Raw genomic sequence first — 23,074 nt, 5'->3', positions numbered from 1 at the left:
AAATAGTCTATAATTATGTTGTAAATGTCACAACTACTGGAGGCTAGTGCCACCTCTGGTAGAACACTGTTTTACTCTAAGTTCCCGACATACAAATTCCTAGGGGGAAGTTGCACGCAGAAGTTTACTAGAGAGATACCTCTGAGGAAGTGAGGAAGATAGGACTGGACAGTGGAAAAGCTGACCTAGTGAAGTTTCAGCTGAGGCCTCAGTCATCCTATGGGGAGTTCTGGAGCAGGAATGACTCTCTGGAGTTGTCCCAAATTTGAGCAAATTTTCTTCCTGGAATTCATCTAACAATTATAGTTGCACATTTGCATACAGATACCAGGGTGTTCTTTGCAGCATTGTTTGTAAAAGCAAAATACCGGAAACCACCTAAATATCCATCAATAGGGGACTAATAAATAAATTATGATACAATTCTAAAGGCTGGTATACTATGCAGTCATTATGAAAGAATGATTTAAAAAATTATCATTTTAAAATCTCAGTGTAGGGGAGGGACATCTGGGTGGCTCAGTCGGTTAAGCATCTGCCTTTAGCTTAGGTCATGATCCCAGGGTCCTGGGATCAAGTCCCACATCAGGCTCCTTGCTCAGCAGGGAGCCTACTTCTCCATCTGCCTGCCGCTCCCCCTGCTTGTGCATGCTCTCTCTCCCTCCCCCCCCAAACAAATAAATAAATAAAATCTTAAAAAAAAAAAATCTCGGTTTAGGGGAGCCTGGATGGCTCAGTCCATTAAGCATCTGCCTTCGGCTCAGGTCATGTTTTCAGAGTCCTGGGACTTCTGCTCACTTCACGCTCACTTCTCGGCAAGGACACCACCACCTTGTGCTCTCTTTCTCTCTCTCAAATGAATAAACAAAATGTTTAAGTAAATGAATAAATAAATAAATAAAACCTCAGTGTAACGGATTCAAGCAAGGGTCATCAAGAGATGCTAAAACCATCAAGTCAAAGGTGATTGGGGAACAGGAGATTTACATTGTCTTGAAGAGTCACCCCATAGACTTTTTTACAAAGGGGAAGGATACCTTTGCACTGGAGAAATTCTAGCTGCTACCATCTGAAGAAGATGATCATTAGCATCATCACCAATGAGATGAACTGGCATTTTGTGTCTTCTGATGTGATGCGATGGGAAGTGCATACTTCTACTGGATATTCTTACAAAAAATGTTTAATCTTCAGAATCTAATCATGATGAAGGACTTAGATAAATCCAGAATGTAGGGCATTCTTCTACAGAGCAATTGCCTGTACTCTGCAAAAGTGTCAAATGTACTGAACACCCTCTCTCCCCCATCCAAAAAAAAGCAAGGAACAACAAAGGAGACTAAAGAGGTATTTCTGTTACATGTAATGAATGAGCTTGATCGAATTCTAGATAGAAAGAAGCTACAAAGGACATTTTGGGGGATAACTGGGGAAATCTGGATATGGGTCATGTCACAGTATGTTAATATTAAATTCCTTGGGTCTGATAATGGGATCGCGGTTTTGTAAGAAAATGTCCTTGTTGTAGGAGAAAATGCAAGTGGTGAATTGTCAAGCCGTCTGCAATGTGCTTCCAAATGACTCAGCAAAAACAAAAGCGAAATAAAGCAAATGTGGCAATTTTTTAACCATTTATGAATCTAGATAAAAGATGTGCAGACATTTATTGTACTATTTTTTTCAGCTTTTTTTGTAGGTTTGACATTTTTGAAAATAAACTTTTGGGGAAAAGAGAGTAACAGAGCTCTAGGTACTGATTGTTATGTTATTATCATTGAAGCCAAGATTTTCAGCCTAAGTGAAAAGAGATAGAAATATAAAATCAAACCAGCCAAGTAAAACTGGTATTTTAAATCTGAGCAGTCTTTTTTTTTTACATGATCTCTAAGGGTCCCTGTGGAGAGGAAAATGAAATCTTAGTATCTAATATTTCTATCAACAATATTTACGTAGTTACAATATTTACATTGTTGTTATTGTCAGTAGTTTTCAATTTTTAGAAGCAGCCTATGAAACAAACAGGGAAAACTTAAATATGGGTTACTAGAGAAAAAATAAATGCCAACTTTAATAGGGGCATTAATCTGCTCACCTAATGTACTGATTTACCAATAAATCAAGAGATAGCAGGAAAGGCCCCTTATTTAGAACTAGGGAAGTAACCACTAAAAAACCTTGAAACAGAAACAATTAAAAGTGGTTCCTTTTGGGAAATCGAATTAGGGGTGGGAGAGGATGGTGCAGTAGACAATGGTTTTCATTAAAAGCCCTATTATATTATTGATTTTTCCCATGTGTGATTATCGAGTTTTTAAAAGAAGAAAATTTTAATAAAGCAAGGGGAATGGCCTACAATTCATAGTGCCTGTACCAGCATAATAAAAACCTGATGTTTAAATGTTATCAGTTTCACAGCTTCCAGGGTAGAGTTGGTTACTGGAGGATAAACAAGCATCCACAGCAGAGGAGGAGGGGGGAGGGGCTGGGAGAGAGGGGAAAGGGGAGGGAGAAGGAAAAGGGGGAAGGGGGGGAGAGGGAGAGAGAAGCTTTATTGAAATAGAAGGTTTGGCTGTCAGAGTAATTTTGAGTATTAATCATATTATTCTCTATCCAGTGGTGTCCCAGCAACTAGAAACTTGAGCCAAAGCCCTGGGGAAAGATGGCTATTAATTTAGAAAAGAGTGAAATCCCTGGAGCCTCTGAAGGTGTGAGCTGTGCAAAGCAGCTGTGCTCTGTAGACATCTGGAGGTGGGAGGGAACACTGCTCTCTTCTCAGCAGGCTAGGAAGGCTGCACAGGCCCCTGGAGGGATCCTCCTGGGCACCACTGGACTCCTTGCAGAAGCACATGCAGTGCCTGGTGAGGCTTGAGAGAGAGATGGGGTCTTGCATTGCTGTGAGTGTAGGCTAAGCTAGAAAAACACTGTTTTCCTAATGTTATTATAAGCCATGGTAGCCAGAGCCATGTGTGGCCTATAAAAACATGATCAGCACAACTGATTTTATAGCAAAAAGCATTAAGGGAGACAAACAACATTATAGCGTGATTGAAGATACATTAAAAAGGGAAGCATAAATGCTATAATGGTAAATCTCAGATATAATCCAACAATAAAATAGAGTTTTGAATTGACAGAGATGTAAGGATAAACCCTTCTGGTTGCAGCATCATGGGAGCGAACACAGGCCTAGATTATACCATTGTTCCCTATTATCTGTTGCTCTGCCTATAAATGGATTGTGTTCACCACTGCATGGCCGTCAAGTTTAGCCTTATGACTTGCTTTGTCTGTGGAATGTATGTGGAAGTGATGTATGCCCCCCCATCTGAGCAGAAGCTTTAAGAAACATCCCAGGGTTTAGCCATGAACCAGTGTGTCTCATATAGAGGGCTGCTCCTTCAGTCTACAACCCAGAATGAAGATCCCAGAACAGAGCTTAGCCAATATGTGCGGTGATTGAGTAATAAAACTTTGCTGTCATAAGCCACCGGGAGTTGGGTGGTTGTTTTTCATAACCTAGTGAAAGCTAACTAATGTATCACAATCTTCAAACCCTTTTGCTACCAACACCTAGAAAAGCTGGTTGAATTGTAACAAATATGATTTTAAATGCATGTGTAAACTCCTCCAGGACCTCTAAGTTCAGGGATACTGAAACAAACTATAAGTGTTTGAAATAATGCTGTTGCTATAAATAGCAATAAGGAAAAAAAGGAGAGAGATGCAACATAGAAAACAGAACACTAAATACATGTACCCAGTGACTATTCATTTAAAAATTGTTTCTCCCTGTTGTGGTCCTTCTCTCTTACTGACTATAAACTATCATGGGTTTGATGTTTACTTTCAGAAAACCAATATGTTTTTGGTACATTAATAAATAGCAATAACAAATTAAAGTTACATATAGGAACAAATTAAGTTCTGAACACATGTTTATGCTTCCTTTAAAATAAAACAGAATGTATTCTCCAGCAGAAATTCTACATCCTGACCATAGAGTTGTCATTATCTAGGTCAGTGTTTTTCAGTCCAGGGTTGCAGCCTAATGAATCATGAAATCAGTTTAGTGGATTGCAATTTACATTAAAAACTGGAAGAGAATAGGGGTGCCTGGTGGCTCAGTTGGTTAAGTGATACTTAACCAGGCTCAGGTCCTGATCTCAGGGGTATGATATGGAGCCCCGCGTTGCACTCAGTGCTGAATGTGAACCCTGCTTAAGATTTTCTCCCTCCCTGTCCCTCTGCCCGTCCCTCCCTCTTGAGGTCCGCATGCACTCTTTCTCTCTCTCAAAAAAAAAAAAAAAAAAAAGGAAGAGAATAGAATTGAAAATATCAGAGTACAGAGCATGTAGTAAAGATTAACACTGTGTCATGAAACATGGGTTTTGAGTTATATAATTGTGTGTGTGTGCGTGTGTGTGTGTGAATTGTGTGTATATCAGGTTGACATCAAAATGTATATCTTACTGTAGGTGGGTTGGAGTCAAAAAAGTTTGAAAGTCACTGATTTAGGTCCCTGTAATCAAAAGTTATGGTCAAAACATTTTACACTGGTAAAGCTCGGACACAGGCCCGTCAGAACTAAAAGCTGGATGCAGTGTCAGAACAGGGCTCTAGGGAACTCTGCTATGCCGGGGTCTCCCCTTTTGTTCCTGGCTTAAGAGTCCCAGTGCAAGGGCAGGATGGCCAAGGCAGCAAGTGGGCTTAAGGCAGTGGCTTTATGTATAATCAGTTTTCTATTGCTGCAATAACAAATTGCCACAAATCTAGTGGCTTAAACAACACAAATTTGTTATCTTATAGTTTTATAGGTCACCAATCAGGCTCATGTCTCACTGAACTGAAATCAAGGTGTCAATAGAGCCTCCCAGAGGCTCTAAGGCAGATTCTGTTTCCTTGCCTTTTTCAACTTCTAGCGGCTGCCCACATTACTTGACTTGTGGCCTCTTCCTCTGTCTTCGAAGCCATCAACATTTTATCTCCCTCTAACTCTTCTTCCATAGTCTCATCTTTCTCTGATCCTAGCTGGGAAAAAGTTTGCTTGTAAAGAGCCATGTGATTAGACTGAGCTCACTGGATAATCTAAAAAATCTAATTTCAAGATTCTTAATCACATCTGCAAAGTCCTTTATGCCATGTTAGGTAACACTTTCACAAGTTCTAGAGGTGGAGGGAGTGGACGCTTTGAGGACAATTATTCTACCTACCACAATGGGTATGGATGTGTTTCATTGTCTGAACAAACAGTATAGCCACACCTGTGCAGATGGCCTGAATGCAAGTAAGTACTGGTAGTGTGTGAAAGCACTCTAGGAGTGTGTCTTGAATGTTCACCCTACTACCTTGAAGAGGAGAGAGGGGAAAGTTTAAGTTACACAAACCAATATAACTTGATCCACTGCTTTTACCTTTCCAGTATTTTCCTAGGAGGATTAATTATTAAATGAATCGACTACTTCAGTTCCATAAGAACTGGGAGAGCATTGTGCATAAACATAAATACCTGACCAAAATATTCTTCTTTTTATCACGTGAAAAATTTAAATGCACATATATATATATACTTACTTTATTATTTTTATATTAATTTTCATTGGTTATAATAGTATTTCATGATGACAGCAAGTGGCAGCTTAAAAAAAAGTAGTTCCAGAAACCCATTCCAACTTTTATAATTCTAAAATATTTCATAATTCTGACATAAGTCTCTAGAACAACATTTCAGATTGGTACCCCACAAAATATAGTCATTAACTTAAGGTATCTATACTCCCATTTATACACTCTGGCGAGGAGCAGACAAAGTTCATTTTAAAGGCTAATGTTTTAAGTTCCCAAGATTCTAAAAATTAAATGTACTTTACTAAAAAGAATTTTCAAAACAATCTTTGAAATGATCTATACATATTTACTCATAGAATATCCCCCTGCTCAGCATTGCTCATTGAATGTTTTCTATGCCAACTAACAAAATAGGAATGAACTCATTTTTGAGTCAGAGAAGCCACAAAATCCCAGTAAACTCCAACAAAGCATTTTGTGAATCAGAGTGAGGGTGGAGGAAATACAAAGAAGTTTAAAAAATTCCACATCAGGTATCAACTGATGGTAATGTGAGCTTTTTACAAATGCTAGTGGATATCCCTGGGTGGAGTATGGAAGGGAGCTAATTTGGGGACATAACTGTGTTATGCTGGTCTACTTAGTTATCTAAACACATGCAAGGATGCTAACGTATGTAGCTTTTGTATTTTTGGTGACTCATTTTTGTTCTATTTTAAAGGAGATTTTACATATAATTAGTAAGCTAGATTTTTTTCTTCTTATGAAACTCATTGGCTCTTGCTACTCAGACAAAAGAAAAGGTTTTTATTGTTGTTCTTCTACCTCAGTCCTCAATTTTAGAGGCAAAATGTTTTCTCATTAGAAAGGTGGAGTCTTTTTCAAAATGCATGCTGGCCTCTCAGATTAATTATCCAGATGTCTGCCCCTGGACCTGTTCTGTCCTGTCCATTCTTCCCTTTCTCCACCACCCTTGGCTCCCTAGCTGTCTTGTGCTATGGCCACTTTAATAAGCCTCAACAGCAAGATTTCTCAGGAAATAATCAGAAAGTGATTAGTCCTTTACACTTATCCAATCCATTCAGAAGTAATTTTCCCCCAAACAGAAATGATTAAAAATGATAAATGTCTACCTAAATGATGTTATTGTGCCAGGTTTGTTTGTTTTTTTCTTTCTGTTGGCACAATGCCACACTCTCCCTTCTGTAGTCTGTAATTGCAGGGGCTGGAAGCCTATAACTCCATTCCCCAAATCCTTTACCCACTGGCTTCCAGTCAGATGTGGCCAATGGGAGTCACTGGTGGGAGAAAAGAATAAGCCATTCTAGTCTGGTCCCAGTGGTAGAAGAGTCTCAATGGCAGATTGGCACTGGCCATGGGGAGCCCCTTCTGTGAAGGTGGAGTTAACATGGGCCACACAGTAACTTTCTGGCAGCACATGCAGCTGGAGGGCTCCAGGCTGAGTGGTGGTAGCAGCTTGCTCATCTCTGGACGACATTCCTTTCTTTCTCTCCCTTTCTCCTCTAGCCCTTACAACACGTTTGTAACCATTTTCCAGAATTAAATCCCTTATCTGTTTGAACTATGTACAGTGGTTTCTGTTTTCCTGACTGGACTAATTGGACTGACTATATATGTTATCAGGTAGGTTTTAGGCACTTCCTAGTCCTAGGCACATGGAGCTCCACCCAAAAGCAATGGATCATGGAGTTCAACTGAGTCCCGTTTCAAGGGTACAGTTGAGATATACCCAGTGTGTGGTCTGGACACTCTGAACAGTGGCTACGGGCAAGTGAAAAGTCCTTGGCCAATGTGCAATATAAATAGCTAGGTTGATCTACTGTTCAGAGATGCTGCAGAATGAGGTCTCAGGCTCTGGTAGTTCCTTGAAAAGTCATTGAGAATATTTCATAATTTGCAAGTGGGGGACAAAGTTGGTCAGGCAAGAGAAAGTTTAGTTATCTAACTGAATTTGGAGTGGTGGTTTAGGGGCTGTCTTACCTAGTTCTTCATCTGTTTGACAAATGTGTCCAGTAGGACAGTCTTAAAGTCTATTTCCAGCCTTTGTTTCACAGATCAGGGATTTCAGATGGGAAATCCTAAAAGAAAAAGCATTAATTAGGGTTAGATTTCCTGTGGGTGGTTAAGGTCAAATTGAAGGGGTTCCTGTGGCTGCCACAATTTCTGGATTCCTCAAATTCTCCACTCCAGGACCAGATGATGCATTTATCTGGGTGAGCATTTAATGTCTTATCTTCCCTTAAGCTTTATTTTTGCTCATCACTATATCCTCAGGGCATACAAAGTGCTACAGATATTCATTCATTCAATTAAATTAAATGCCTACTTTATTGCCAACACATCAACATAACAGTAACATCTTCAAAAGCTTCAGAAGTTTATGGCAACAAATTCTGAACACCCGTAGGGTAATTTTTTCTCTAACAAAATCTTCCCTATGCATCCTTGAATGTCTAAGCAGAAATTGCTATTTCTTTTTTTAAATCTTTATTTTTAAAGACTTATTTGAAAGAGAGAGACAGAGAGAGCGAGCAGAGGGAAAGGGAGAAAAGCATACTCCCTGCTGGCTAGGGAGCCTGACATGGGGCTCTATCCCAGGATCCTAAGATCATGACCTGAGCTGAAATCAAGAGTAGAATATTTAACTGACTAAGCCACCCAGACACCTCAGAAATTACTATTTCTAAGTTGATCTGTAGATATTCTGGAATACGATTTGCCTTTGTTATCCTAAATCTGCTAGAAAGAGCCTTCTGTCTACACGTGATAGGCCAGTGCTCCCAACCCTAGTAAGTCTCAAACTGTAATAAACATGACATGTATGAAATGAGTAGGTTCTATTTTGATTAAGTAAATAGAAAACAAGGGGTGCCCAGCTGGCTCAGTCAGTAGAGCATGCGACTCTTGATCTCCAGGTCATAAGTTCGAGTCCCACGCTGGGTGTAGTACTTAAGAATAAAATCTTAAAAAAAAGAATAGACAACAAAAGAAACTTCCATTTCAGGGAGAGAAATATAGAATACTTTAAAAGTTTGGGTAAAATGGATGGAAATATATAAAATTGAAATAACATTCATATGTACCAACAATACCCAGTTTGAAATACATAATTAAAAAGGAATCCTGATTTACAGTAGCAGCAGACATGAATATATGTTAATGACCTTTAATGAAAAATATATCACTAATATGAAGAAAATGAGAGGACTTTCCTGAAAGATATTAAGTACAAGAAGAGTTATATTTCAGAAGACTAATATTTTAATACTGTCATTTCCCCCACCAATTAATTAATATACTTCAAGTTATTAGGCAAAATCCTAATAAAAATACTTCTGGGAGAACTTAGCAAGATAATTCTGAAGTTTACCTGAAATAACGAACAGGCAAAAATAGCTAATATTATTAGCTATCATAAAAAATGATCTTACATTACATTCATTTTTAAAATGAGGTAATCATGCAAAAACAGATAAAAAGAATCGTCTCGTGTTTTTTGTTATTTCTTGTGTTCATGCCATTATTTTGTTAGCAAAACTTTTCCTAAGATACAATGCAAACTTAAATTTGTGAGTCAGTGGGGACCCAGGGAATAAGATTATATTTTATCAAAATGTTGGGCTAATCTCAGTTACTGATCCGAGTGAGGTGTAGCATTTTGTTTCTGCTCCTTCCTGAAGAGTTTGCCACCTCTCTCATCCCTCTGAGAGTTGGCCTCCACCACCAGTCTCAGGATCTTGATAGAAACTTGGGGTCTTTTTTTAAGTACCCAGGCAGTCTAATATTTCAGTGTTTTCAGTATTTGGATTCTAGCCACAGGTAATTTCATTAAAAACTAGCTTTTGGTTTTTTATATTTAGGTAGCTACCATTATTCTCAACTGCTGAAGATCACGACTTGAATGATGAATTAATTTATTAAATGATGAAGCTTTATCTTCGAATGAATCGTTGTTTCAACCTCTCTAAAAATAATACTTTGCAATCTGTTAATGAAAAGATAATTCACTGAAATAATTCATTGATCCTATTAGGTCGTTTGGAACCATAAAAAGTTTCCAATATATGTTCAGATTGCTCCTACAGAAATGCAAGAAGCAACTCAATGCAGTACTGCTACAATAATGTAACCACCAAATCTTAAAATTTTAATAATAATGGAGCGGGGTGTGGAGACTACGTGTAAAACTGGTGTATACCGATACACATTTTTAGCAAGTTTAAAGTGTAATTACAGTAATGGATTCAGTGAAATGGCTTCATCTTTGAAAAGGAGTTCAATGATATGGCTGCAATTTCCATACTAAAGTGCCAATTCTATTCTTAAGTTTTCATTACATTTTTTGCCAACTCTTCTTGATCACTCTTTTTTACCCATGCCCGGTTTATTGATATAATTATCCATCATTATACATGTCATATCCATGTTCATGTCAGTATTTAAACCCAATTGCTTTATTTAAAGAAACTAACAAAAATTCAGATGTGAAATTACAAAGACACCTAACAGCAGAGCTGAAAGCATGTGAACAAAGAGCAGCAACAATAGCAAAATGCCAGTGAGAGGAAAAACAGAGACTTCTCAGAATGGGAAAAGGTGTCTCAGACAGGAGAAAAGTATTAAACCAACTTTTTAAATGCAAGCATAAGTGATTTTGGAGGAGAGAGCAGAGACCGATACTGATTTTCAGTTGTCAAAATACTGGCAAGTGAAATTTATTTATGCACAATAGGGAAATGTTTCGTGCTGGAAACATTCTGGGTCCTTAATGTATCTACACTCATTCAATTTCATGCTTTGAAGCTGTGTTGTCCAGTATGGTAACCACTAGCCTCTTGCGGCTACTTAAATTTAAATTAATTACAATTAAATAAAAGTAAAAATTCAGTTCCTCATTGGCATTAGCCACATTTTAAGTCCTCGGAGCCACAACAGACACAGGTATGCATTGCACACACAGAACACTTCCATCATGCCAGAAAGTTCTGTTGAACAATGTTGTGACTGGTCATGAGAAGGGTCATAATGAAGTTTTATCAATATTATTCATGGAGAAGTTTACCACGACTACTTTTTTATTATCCAAGCCATGACTTACTTCCAGAGGCAGGTCATACAGCTAGATAAAACAAGGGTCAAATTCTTTAGTGCTTCCCACCCCCAACCAAGAAAGACTTCCTTGGAATATTATTATCATACCAGAACCTGAGAAATCCAATAGCTTCTTGTGAAAACTATATAGGCAGCAACTTTTGACTTGGTATAACATTTCAGATGCTGAATCACTAGGCGTAATTTTATTCTTTCCATGACTGAGCAGAACAGCTGAGAAAAATAAAGGATTTTGTCTGCTTTATGTAATAGTGTAACCCGTAGCACACCCAGACAGAGATAATCTTTTATAATGGGTTTGGCAGGCATTTCTTTAACATGTTGGGGTGGGGAAAATAACCTTTATTTTAGCTCTTTAAGGTTCTGAATTGTAAAAACGCCTCTACTGTAATACAAGCATTTCTTTATTTTCATTTTTAAATTTTAAAAATAGCATTCTTTCCAGAACTGCCTTGGGAACATAATAATAATAAAACAGATAAAAATCATTATATATTTATTCTGGAACATAAAACACAGAAAATTATTGGATGTTATCCAATTCTTTTATGAGCTAAATATAGCTCTAACACTACAATCCAATAAAGATATGACACTCCCCCAAAATTTACAGACAAAACTTACTTATGAATATTAGACACAAAACACTGGCAATGTAAGGAAACATTAATAAAATAACCACATAAATTGATTAAATAAGAAAAAGTACGTGATCCTATCAGTAGATGTTGAAAGGCCACTGGATGAAATTTAATACCCATTTATATTCTTAATAAAAACATGCCACTATATAAATTTAAAATAAACATGAGTATCTTTTCCAAATAACTCAATTATATGTAATAAAGCTATATTTTATCATTACTATTAAGTTTTTACATTTTTATGTCATTTTTAGCCAATATAATGACACATGAAATAGAAATAAGAGAAATAAACAGTGGAAAGGCAAATACAATATGGTATTTTTCAGATTACATAATTGCAAAGCAAGAAAACTAGAAAGAACTAATAGCTACTTTAATAAAAAACGAAATTAAAATTTAATCTGCAAATACCAATATATTTCTGTAAAATCATCAAAATCCGGTTAGAATATACGTAAAATAAACCCACCCCAAGTAAAATTCTTTTTTTTTAAGATTTATTTATTTGACAGAGACTGTGCACAAGCAAGGGGAGCAGAAGAGGGAGAGGGAAAAGCAGACTCTCCACTGACAGGCTCCCCACCCGGTCAAGGAGCCTGACGTGGGGCTCAATCCCGGGACCCTGAGACTCGATCCCGGGACCCTAAGACCATGACCTGAGCCTACGGCAGACGCTTAACAGGCTGAGCCACCCAGGCGCGCCCTCCCCCAGTAAAATTCTTAATGAATGATATGCATGATCTTTATAAGGAAAACTGCAATCCTTACTAAGGGATACAAATGGAGGCCTAAATAAGTGGGGAGAGCATCATGTTCTCTCATGAGAAAAAGAAATACAAAGATCTTGATTTTTTTATCAAATTAACTTATAGGTTTGGTGCAATTCCAATTAAGACATTATTTTTGGAGGCCTTTAGAATGGTAATAACCTTTATAGGGGAAAAACATAAACGATATTTTATCTAATAAAATACATCACATAATAAACCACATTACTATCAGATAATTAAGCACATTACTATGGTTTAAAACAATGCCTCTGACTAATCAATACTAACAGGAAACCAAGTTCTGTAACACTTGGTCATCCTGGAGCTGGGTCTTGGTAGGTTTAGATTTCTTCCTCTCCTTTTTCTTTTTCCCCGTGGTCTGCCATCTGGTGGCCTGCATCAGTAACTTGGTTTTCACTGCGGCAGGACACCTAGGGTTGGCTCTCATTACTCCTTTAGTTCACAGTTTTTCTGGTTAGCCAAGGAATTAGAGGTGAGGGCCTGGGTCAAAGGGCACTAAATGATATCCTCCAGTCTTACTTAAAAGCACTCTTACATGAAATGACATGGTGTTTGAGCTTGGCAAAAATGTTAATAACTGTTGAAGCATGGTGGTTCTTTTGTATATATTTGCAAATTTGAACAATAAAAGGAAACAAAACAAAGAATCTTTGCTCTCACAAATATAAATGGCTGGTGAATATATGAAAGAATCCACAATCTCATTAACAATAAAACATAGGCAAATTAAAACAAGTAAATGAGGTGCTTGGGTGGCTCATTTGGTTAAGGGTCTGCCTTCGGCTCACGTCATGATCATAGGGGTCCTGGGATGGAGCCCGAGCCCCCTGCTTCTCCCTCTCCCTCTGCCATTCCCTATGCTTATGCTCACTCTCTTTCTCAAATAAATAAAATTTAAAAAACAAGTAAATATTTTTTAGCTTTCACATTACGAAAAATCACGAAAACACTAATAGTTTTTAGTGCTGAAAAGGTGTGGAAAAATAAACACACAAATCTTTTGGTGGGAGTATCAGTTGGTATTCCTTTTGCAGGGCAATTTGGTAGTACTGATAGAAAATTTTAATATTCCACAAATGTTTCATATCCTTACACCTGGAATTTCACTTCTCTTTTCTGAAACTACTCAGGCAAGAATGCAGAATTACATGTATACTATTGTTTATTGTAGCATTGTTTATAAGAGCAAAATATTGGGCATGAGCATAAACAAAATAAAGAGATATCCCTATATAACGGAATACTATGCATCCATGTAAAAGAACAATTTCTTTGTATTACTATTGAAAGATATTCTTGGAAAATGAAGTAAAAACTGTTGTATAAATAGGAATGGTCTCATTTTGGTTGAAGAAGACAATAATACATGTTAACATGTGCATTTAAAAAATCTGGAGGCCAATAACCACACAATTACAGTGGTTTTCTTTAGGTGGTAGGAAAAATAGGAGACTTTCACTTTCTTCATTGTATAGTTCTATAATGTTTGCGCTTTTTTCAATGCACATATATTACTTTTCCAACAGAAAAAGCAATAAAGATACAATTTTTAAATGAATAAATAAAAGAAAGTTTCCCTGCCATCCTTAAGAAATGTTCCATTATTAAGCTAATTCCCTACTGCCTCCCACATCAGCATGGTTCCCAGATAGGATGGTTCTACCTATTCTAAAGGTACAAGAGGCATTTATTACTCTTTTTGTTTGAGAATTTTGATTTCAATGTGCTGGGCTCCAAAGATGACTCTCAAAATTGTCTTTACTCTTTCCTCCCATAATATTCCAAAAGGGAATAGAACAAACAGGTTGCTCAGTGGCTTCCTTACAATGAGAGAAGACCAAACTATAAGTTTATCAAATCCAAACTAGGGGCTTCCACAGTGGGTGCACTAGATGATCCACTGGCACTCAGGGAAAAAGTATTAGAATTTCAACCTATATATTTTTATCTCACCCTTTGTTAATTTCAATTTTTTTTCAAGTTTTGTTTTTAAATTATCTATTATACAATTGTGTATATTCATATATGTGTATGTACATCTATGTAGCTCATTAGTAAATATATATTTGTATATTAAGGGGAGTACTCAAAAAATTTTTACTGATGGATTATCTGGTCAAAAAAATTTAGAGGCCATTAACCTAGACTGCAGCTGATTTTAAGAGAACAAAAACCAGATATAAAACACTATAAGCATGGTCTATAAATTAGTTACCCTCCCCAAAAGCCAGTAATAGAAGAAAACAAAACAGAAAAATAGGTGAGAAAACACATAGGAGACAAATGTAAGAGTCAGCTTAGTAGGTAATAAAAGGTAGAAGGAAAGAGAAGGGAAAAAAGATATGAAAAATATTTACACACACACAAGTAAAAGAGTGAACAAAAAACCCAATAATGAATAAAGAAAGGGAGGTGAAATAAAAAGAACAAATGCCACGAAAAGACCCTGAACATTTAGAGATGAAATGAAAATAAGCAATCTGTCATGCACTCGGAATTTAGAAGGTACCAGATCCAGAGCTCTTTATTCTGAGCGTCTAGCACAGTGGTTGGCACATAGTATGCACTCCATTAATAAAGAAAGGTTTTTAAGCTATGGCCAATTTATACCAAATGTATATATTTAGCCATGATTTGAAGTCATTGTGTTTTTGTTATTTCTTTGCTGCTATTTTATTTTAAAAAACTTTTTCTTAGGCAGACACCACACCCAGCCTAACATGGGGCTTGAACTCACAACCTGAGATCAAGACTTGAGCTGAGATCAAGAGTCAGATGCTTAACTAACTGAGCCACCCAGGCACCCTTTTTTGCTGCTATTTTATATCAAGCTGCTGGATATTTTATAGATTATGAGGAGCAGAAAACAAAAGACACTGAAAGGAGAATGAAAATTCTGTGATGCCACATCTGCACATGCAATAAAAATCTAAGGATTCATCGGAGAATTTGAAGATACGGTGGGTAATTTTTTATTTGCCAACCCATGGAAACCTCCTCCATCCCTTTGCTGTTACATAGACCAAATAATCAAGAAAAGATATTTGCAAATAACCTATAATTTAGAACTTCTAAAAAGTCGTTCTATAGCCAGGATAAAAGCAATTTATAGGATTAAAGCAGTGACCTTTTTTCCCCCTCTCACTTTACTTGAAATCATACCATTTGGAGTAGCAATTAGATAGTTCATTAGTGATGTTTTACATGTTCTATAAATTATATATGAAGATGACATTTCTATTGCACAGGTATTTTGAAGCCTATTGCTAATAATAACTAAACCATTTGATCTAGAATGGCAAGCATGTTTCGTTAACATTAAAAAAAAAAAAACAAAACCCTGCTCTGCCAGTAGTCATGCCTTTACTCTCACTCCCAGGGTCAGAAAAAAGAAATGGATTATTTTTAGGCAAACATGAGGCACTATATGTTCTCATCAATATTCACATGTTCATCAAATACTCACTGTGGGTCTCTTAGCACCAAGCATTGTGTTGGAGATGTATTTGTGAGATTAAAGAGTCTGCTTCCTCCAGAACTCACTTTTCTCTGGTCATACTTTGATTAAACTGGCAATTTCCAAAGTATCTGGGATATATTTGTGCACATGTATGGATGTGTAGACTCATGGATGTAAAGGATAAGAATTACTTAGCATTTAACTGTGATTATTGCAGAATGCACAATACTTTCTCTTAAAAAAACCTTCATGGGTACAAATGTCTTTAAAAACTGCATATGGTGTGATTTAGCAATTCTACTTCTAGAAATTTGTCTTCACAAAATGATAAAGATTAGGTGCAAAGACTTAGTTACAAGGATGCTCACTGTAGAATTATTTTTTAAATAGTGCAAGAAACCGCCTAGGTCAATACGGGATTGTTTAACTAAATTGTGTTATGTTTATACAAGGGGAAAGTAGCTGTTTTTCTGTCCCTAAAACTCATATGTTGAAATCCTAACCCCTAATGTGATGGTATTAGGAGGTGGGCCTTTGGATGGTATTAGGAGGTGGGCCTTTTAGTAGGTGATTAGTGGTCTTATAAAAGGGACACCCTTGTAACTTACACCTGTGAGGGCACAGCTAGAAGACAGCCATCTATGAACCAGGAAGTGCGCTCTTGCCAAACACCACATCTGCTGACATCCTGATTTTGGATTTCCCAGACTCCAGACCTGTGAAAAATAAATTTCTGTTGTTTATAAGCCACCTAGTCTTTGGTATTCTGTCATAGCAGCCTGAGCTAAGACACTAGATAACATTAAAAAGAATCATGTATTTTCACTGATATAGAAAAATTTCTGTGCTATATTATAAAGTGAAAGTTGGAAAGTACCTTGTTGTTTAAGTATCAAGTACAGGGATGTGTAAACCCTGACTTTGCTCTGACCCTGGGCAAGAAATTGGACCTCAAAAAGTTTCAGTTTTCCCATCTGTTGTGGGCTGAGTTGTGCTCTCCCCAAATTCATATGTTGAAATCCTAACCCCCTACACAAGAATTTGACTGTATTTGGAGATAGGGCCTTTAAATGGGGATAATTAAGTTAAAACGAGGTCATTCTGAGGCGGGGAGCCCTAATCCAGTACGACTATGGAGGGAAGGAAAAACCTTTCCCCCTACCCTCTTAGGTTTAGTAGCTGGGGCCTGAGAATTAAACTGACAAAAGAATAACAGGAGAGAATAACAGGATAAGAAAATACCTAACTTTAAGTATCAACAAAATTGTATATGCATGGGGGCTTCACAGAAAAGAAGTGAAAAAAGTCAAAGAGCAGACAGACTTGGGGGCTTACGTAAATCTTCAAAAAGAAGAAGAATTTATCACCTTTTTAACAGAAGGTGATAAATTGTGGAGAAGTAACTAGACGAAGGAAAGGGGATTTGGGCTTCTTGAGTGCATTAATTGGGCAAAAATGAATAGGAAATATGTGTGGGGGACAAAGATCTTTTAATGTAAGCTAAGGGTTATTTTAGTCAAGTCTGTTTATGCAAACTCATCTCAGCATTGACTCCTTGCCTGCAGTGATAAGAGTGCTCTCCTCACCTCTCCTCTTCCTGGTACTCTCCTGGAAATTTATGCCCTACTTTTATGCAGATGGCGAGAGAATAGAGAGTTCTCAGTTGCCTTCATTTCAGCTCAAAATAATCAATATTCTGAAAGTGGCATATTTCAGGATATCATATTCTGACTCCCCTTCAACTGATGTCCTTATAAGAAGAGGAAATTTAGATACAGATGGGTAAAGAGGGAAGACCATGTGGACACAATGAGAAGGCAGCATCCACGTGCCAAGGAGAGAGGCCTTAGGAGAAACCAACCTTACTGACACCTTGATTTCAGACTCCTAGTCTCCAGAAGCGTGAGAAAATAAAATTCTGTCATTTAAGCTACCTCGTCTGTGGTACTTTGTTGCAGCAACCCTAGCAATCCTATAAGATGGGAAAAATCTTAATACCGTCTTTATTTAGCTTTCAAGGTTGCACTGAGTCAAATAGACATAAATCCCTATGTAAACTACAAAGCACTACACAAATGGGAGCAGTTGTTACTCACATGGTCCCTGAAAAACCTAAAGGAATGCAGTCATCTTGTTGAGACTGGACTTTATAGGGGCACCTGGGTGGCTCAGTTAGTTGAGGATCTCACTCTTGGTTTCAGCTCAGGGCATGATCTTGGGGTCATGGAATCGAGCTCCACATTGGGATCCACCCTCAACACAGAGTCTGCTTGGGATTCTCTCTCTCCCTCTCCCTCTGCCCCTCTCCTTGCTTGCATGCACTCTCTCTCTAAGTAAATAAATCTTCAAAAAGAAGAAGATTGGACCCTTTCATAAGGCAGAGGCTCAGTTCCCATACAGAGGATGGAAAGAAGCAGATTTCAGCAGAACTGTCATGAAGAACACAAATGACTTGCAGGGGAAGGAGAAAGGCAAAATAAAAAGAATGGTTTCTTACCGCCACACTGCAAGATGTTAAAAAAAAAACTACACTATATATAACAGTAATAGCCAATATGTATTGAGCATTTACTAACTACTAAGCATGGTCCCAAGTGCTTTTTATGTGTTCTATAATTAAACCCGTATCAACCCTATGGTAAAAGTAATGTAGGGGTGTGTATGTTTATGTGTGTGTGTGTGTGTGTATACATACATATATACATATATATATATTTGTGTGTGAAGAGTATATATATATGTTTATGTGTGTATGTAATCTATTTTGGTCTCTCTTGTTACAACACATACCTGCAATATGAAAATCTGTTTATATGTAGGAGATAAAAAGTAATAAAGCTGCCAAAATAAGAAGTCGTGATTCTTCAAGAGATGACTATGCTTTGCACTACTGTGAAACTGGAAAAACACTACTTGACTGAACAAAGTAACCTATGGTAAAATGCACAACACACATCCACATTGTCTTCTTACTCTTACCCCAGCGCACCCACATGCGCTGCCCTAAGTACGTGCATTGTTCTGATGAGTTTGTGTTCTTTCATGATGAACATGTTGAATATATTTTGTTAAAACTGTATGAGCATACTGGTGCTAAGAATCCCAAGTAGTGAATAAAAAGAAAAGCCTTACATTTTGAGGTGAAAGTTGAAACACTTAAAGGTTTTGAAATAAATGAGAAAAATTCAAGGCCTGAGGAAATCCACACTATCCACATTCAGGAATAATGCCGAGAAAATAAACCAAAGGAGAGCTTGTGCATCCCAGTTATTGTCTGCTTCCAGTGAAATGGGAAAGCACTTGGAAGACACGGAAGATGAAGACTCTAATGCCAAGTAATGCCAAGTGCAGTTGAATAGCATTCTGTGGCCTCTAGGCTCATTAGAAACCATACAAGCAACTTCTTTATGAAAAGAGGAAACTGGCAGAACACAAGTGGGATTTCTATTTTAAGCTGGTTTAGGAAACAGAAAAACAGAATAATAAACTACAGAAATCCACCTCTGGTGTCACAATAGGTTGGCTTAAGAATGATGATATCCTTCTTTCCTTTTACCTCTACTCAGTAATTAAAAAACCACAACACTTTATCACACCCATTTCCAGCAAGTGGTGTTTGGAACATAGCTATTCACTAAGGAAAATAATTAACTTATAATCTCCCATTTCAAGTCTACATGGAAAATACAAAACTTCCATATAGCAAAAGGCACAATGAAATAAATTAAAAGACAAAAGACAAGCATGTCACTGCAACATGTGTCAAAGGGTTAAAATTCTTATAATATTGTATAAAAAGCTCTTATACATCAATAATAAAAAATAACTTCCCAATAAAAAATGGTTGAAGGATATGGAAAGAACCCAGGAACAAAAACAAAGGCTAATCCATGTCAAATAATGCTCAATTTCAAATTAAAAAATGCAAAGTAAAACTATGTTTTATTTTTGACCTAGTAGATTGGCAAAGACATTTTTCAAAAGAATTTTAAAAATAAGTTCAGTAATTTTCCATTTGGGAATTTATTCAAAGGAAATAATGAGATTTGGGTTCAAAAATTTATGTGAAGTGTGTTCATTACAGAACTGTTTATGAGTTTTAAACATTGAAGTAATTTAATCTAGCAGTTGAAGATTAGTCGAATAAATCAAGACATCTATGCTTTCATTTAGCAATTCTGCTGGAATCTACCCCCTCGAATAGTCCATAAAATCAACAGTTCTTAGTGACACACAAGATGTTTATTTCAGCAGTTTGTTAGAAAAAAATGGTAGCATACACCCACAACAGGGAGGGAGAAAAAGACTGCACAGTAATGATCACATTTCTGCATCCACTAAGATACTGTGTGTGTATATATATATACACAAAGTAAAAATAGACTAAATGGTAGTTTATAGAATACTATGCAGCTGCAAAAGAAGTTCTATATTTTCACACGAAAAGTGACCTCATAGTGAGAAAAGTTCCTTGACTGTACATATAATATGATCTCATTTACATAAATATATCGTTAAAAAGAAAACCACAGGCCCAAAATGGGGTCACTTAGGTTAAGGACCAGAACCAGTAAACCAAGACTTAAAAAATACCTAACCTGTCATTCTGCCTAGAAACGTAACTTCTAACCAGTCAACATGGGAATTTCTCGGTCAGCATTAGGAAATCTACCGATAAACCCTTTCCGTCCCCCTCGGGAGGGTGACCTTGCCTCAAACAATGGATTTTGCTAACAATTTCCTTTTTTCCACACCTTTAAAACTTTTAAAAAGCCTTTAAAAACCTTTCCTTTCCTGTAGCCCTTTGGAGCTCTCTTCTACTTGCCAGATAGGTTGCGGCCTCATTCATGAATTAATAGTCAACTAGATCTTCAATACCTAGTATAACAATATATAAGGCTGTTTGAAGAGATTTGGGGTCACCGAACACCTTGGCAGTGACCTCTGAAGACCCATTCCGCAATGGACCCTAATTTAAAAATTTGAGTTAGTGTTGTCTGACATAAAGATTTGGCTATTTAACATTTATTTAAATGAATATTAAGTTCGATTTTGCCCTTGAAAATCTCCTAATTCTAGTTGTTTCTATCTACCCGTGAAAGGTGAAAAGACCCGCCTGGAGCTATGAGATGCAAAGATAAAGCCAATCAGCAAATCTTACAGAGCTACGCTGCTCGGCTTTGTATTTTCAAACAACCCTTGTATTAACAAAGACTTCTGGCCCAGTGGGTTTGAAAATGGTTGGCACTGACATGCATTGTATACAACGGTGAACCCAAGCCTCTGAAGCCCTTACAGGGGTAGGACCCGTCACTCCAGGTACCTCACTGCGCCATTTCCAAGCCTTGACTCCCACGCACTTCGAAGAGGGAACATCGAGTCCTGCTAGGGCCTCCAGCCAATGGCTACACTTTTGCTCTCAGCCCTAGCAACTCCGGGCCAATGGGCGGAAGGCTATCTTTTGATCCGGTACAGTCCTTTTCCAGCCAATCGGAAGCGTTCTTCAAATGCGCCTCTCTGAGATCGGGGAAGCTGTCTTCACTTCCGGGAGGCTGTCAGGGGCGGCTGCGCCTGTTGCCATAGCGACCATTTTACGTTAACTGGTTTGTAGGTTTCGTCCAGGTAGCAGGGCGATTGCGGGGACCACTCTTTCTTCTCCCATTCTGTCTCGGCCCCCTGCGGCCCAAGGGCCTTACGTAGGCTCCAGGGGTCTGGCCTAGGATTCCGCGGCGGCCCCCGAGCGGGATGGCTGCGGAAGAAGATGAGGTGGAATGGGTGGTGGAGAGCATCGCTGGGTTCCTGCGAGGCCCGGACTGGTCCATCCCCATCTTGGACTTTGTGGAGCAGAAATGTGAAGGTAAAAGCAAAATCCCGAACCGACAATTCTTTCTCGCCTCTCTCTCACCAGAGATCGGCAGGAAAGTGGTCGCCACGAACTGTCTCTCCTCTCTCAGGTCTTTACCCCTGTTGGCCTTTTCAGAGCTGGTTTGTAGAAGATATTGCTGTCACTGCGCCAGTGTCCTCCTTCGCAGAACTGAAGACGGGGACTCCCCTTTCCCTGGGCCCAAGCACACATCCGAAAATCATTAGACTTCAATCCTCTGTTGGGTCTCTCACCCTATCCTGCACGTTTTTTCTTTGGTCAGGTGCACTGTTTGGGTGGGCTTCAACAATTTCCCCCAGGGACCGGGGAGGAGAGGTGTTGGTTTGCCTATGCGGCTTCTGATCTAAACAGTTAACCACAAAGGGAGGGCATGCTGTTACTCCAGCAGGCCCAGAGCTGGCGACCCAGTGGCCTGTTTGCCTTTACTGAGCACTCGACTCTCAGATATACCAAAAATGGGGGGTATCTTCTAACAAGTGAAGTATATAAAGGTGGCATAATATTCCCAATGAGGGCAAAGGACCTCCAGGCCCTGGTCATTTACGCTTAGATTCTTCAGTTCTCAGAGACAAATTGGAACCCACCTATGGGAAAGGAGCTAGAAACCATGTCATATGAATGAATGCCCAACTGATACCATGGTTGCTTAGCAGGCAGGACTTGTAGGGTGGGAATATCCATCAATCATTTGAACGTCTGCCTTATGTTGGAGGGTTTAGACTTGTTTTGTAAGGCTCAGTGGCATAGAGCTAGGGTCAGTGGGTACAAGCCACAGACAAATTTCTATGAAGAAAGTGCTCCATAGCAGAATGTATCCCAGTTAAGTTAGCGTACCTCAGAAGCTAATGAGTTCTCCAGAGGGTAGCAGTGTTTAAATGGATTTGACAGCAACTTAATGGAGATGTTATAGAGGGGAATTCAACCATCAAATGGTTAGTTATCCTGGATGACCTTTTAAGAGGCCTTTCAACCCTAAGAGTCCATGAATCTGGTAAAGATAAACTTTAGTTTGACCATTGGATCTTTTCATTACCAAATCAAAACTATGCCCTAATAAAAATTCAGATAGTATTTAAGTATTGATTTTATGCGTAATTTCTAAAGAAGTTCAAAATAATTTTAATTTGTGATCTTTTTAAGAATTTAAAATTCTGAGACGGATGAAGCATGTGGAATTCTGACCTCCTTTGGGAGAAAAAAAAGAATTATGTCACTTTTTGATTCATTTCCCCTCTGAGACTAAATGCTAAAATGAAAAAAAATTAAAGCATTGCTCTTGGGCGCCTGGGTGGCTCAGATGGTTAAGCATCTGCCTTCGGCTCAGGTCATGATCCCAGGGTCTTGGCATCGAGTCCCACATTGGGCTCCCTGCTCCAAGGGGAGCCTGCTTCTCCCTCTCCCTCTGCTGCTCCCCCTGCTTGTGTACTCTCGCTCTGTCAAATAAATAAATAAAATCTTTTTTAAAAAAAGCATTGCTCTTTTTATCCCCAAATGTCAAAAGTGGTTGCATCTCAGTAGTAATACATCTGATTGTGTAATTTTACAGGGAAGCAGTAATCCTCAGCCTCCTACATATGTAATGTACTAATTTGGT

At 38.1% G+C, this 23,074-nt stretch overlaps 2 protein-coding genes across 10 annotated transcripts in view; one reads left to right on the top strand and one right to left on the bottom strand.

Annotated features, from left to right (window-relative positions):
- Positions 1–21,045, bottom strand: part of LOC103671273 — a 45,817-nt gene extending 24,772 nt beyond the window's left edge. For 8 of the 9 annotated variants that reach the window (XR_570801.1, XR_570800.1, XR_570803.1 and 5 more), the window contains exons 1-3: positions 20,920–21,045; positions 16,205–16,312; positions 7,567–7,664 (exon numbers count right to left, since the gene is read on the bottom strand). The gene's annotated coding sequence lies outside the window, so the exon portion shown is untranslated. Of the gene's footprint in view, positions 1–7,566; positions 7,665–16,204; positions 16,313–20,892 lie in introns of all 9 variants that reach the window. The other variant, XM_008699878.1, reaches the window with a different exon arrangement.
- Positions 21,046–21,121: 76 nt separating this feature from the next.
- CFAP36 (cilia and flagella associated protein 36) overlaps positions 21,122–23,074 on the top strand; it is a 28,902-nt gene continuing 26,949 nt past the window's right edge. Inside the window, exon 1 of the mRNA XM_008699879.2 lies at positions 21,122–21,453. Within this exon, the coding sequence (XP_008698101.1) occupies positions 21,342–21,453 (112 nt within the window). The 5' untranslated portion in view covers positions 21,122–21,341. The remainder of the gene's footprint in view (positions 21,454–23,074) is intronic.

This window comes from Ursus maritimus, unplaced genomic scaffold (genome assembly GCF_017311325.1).
Source record: "Ursus maritimus isolate PB19 unplaced genomic scaffold, ASM1731132v1 scaffold_6, whole genome shotgun sequence".
Lineage (NCBI taxonomy): Eukaryota > Metazoa > Chordata > Mammalia > Carnivora > Ursidae > Ursus > Ursus maritimus.
The sequence above is the reverse complement of the archived record's forward strand: the minus strand, read 5'-3'. Positions and strand labels throughout refer to the sequence as shown.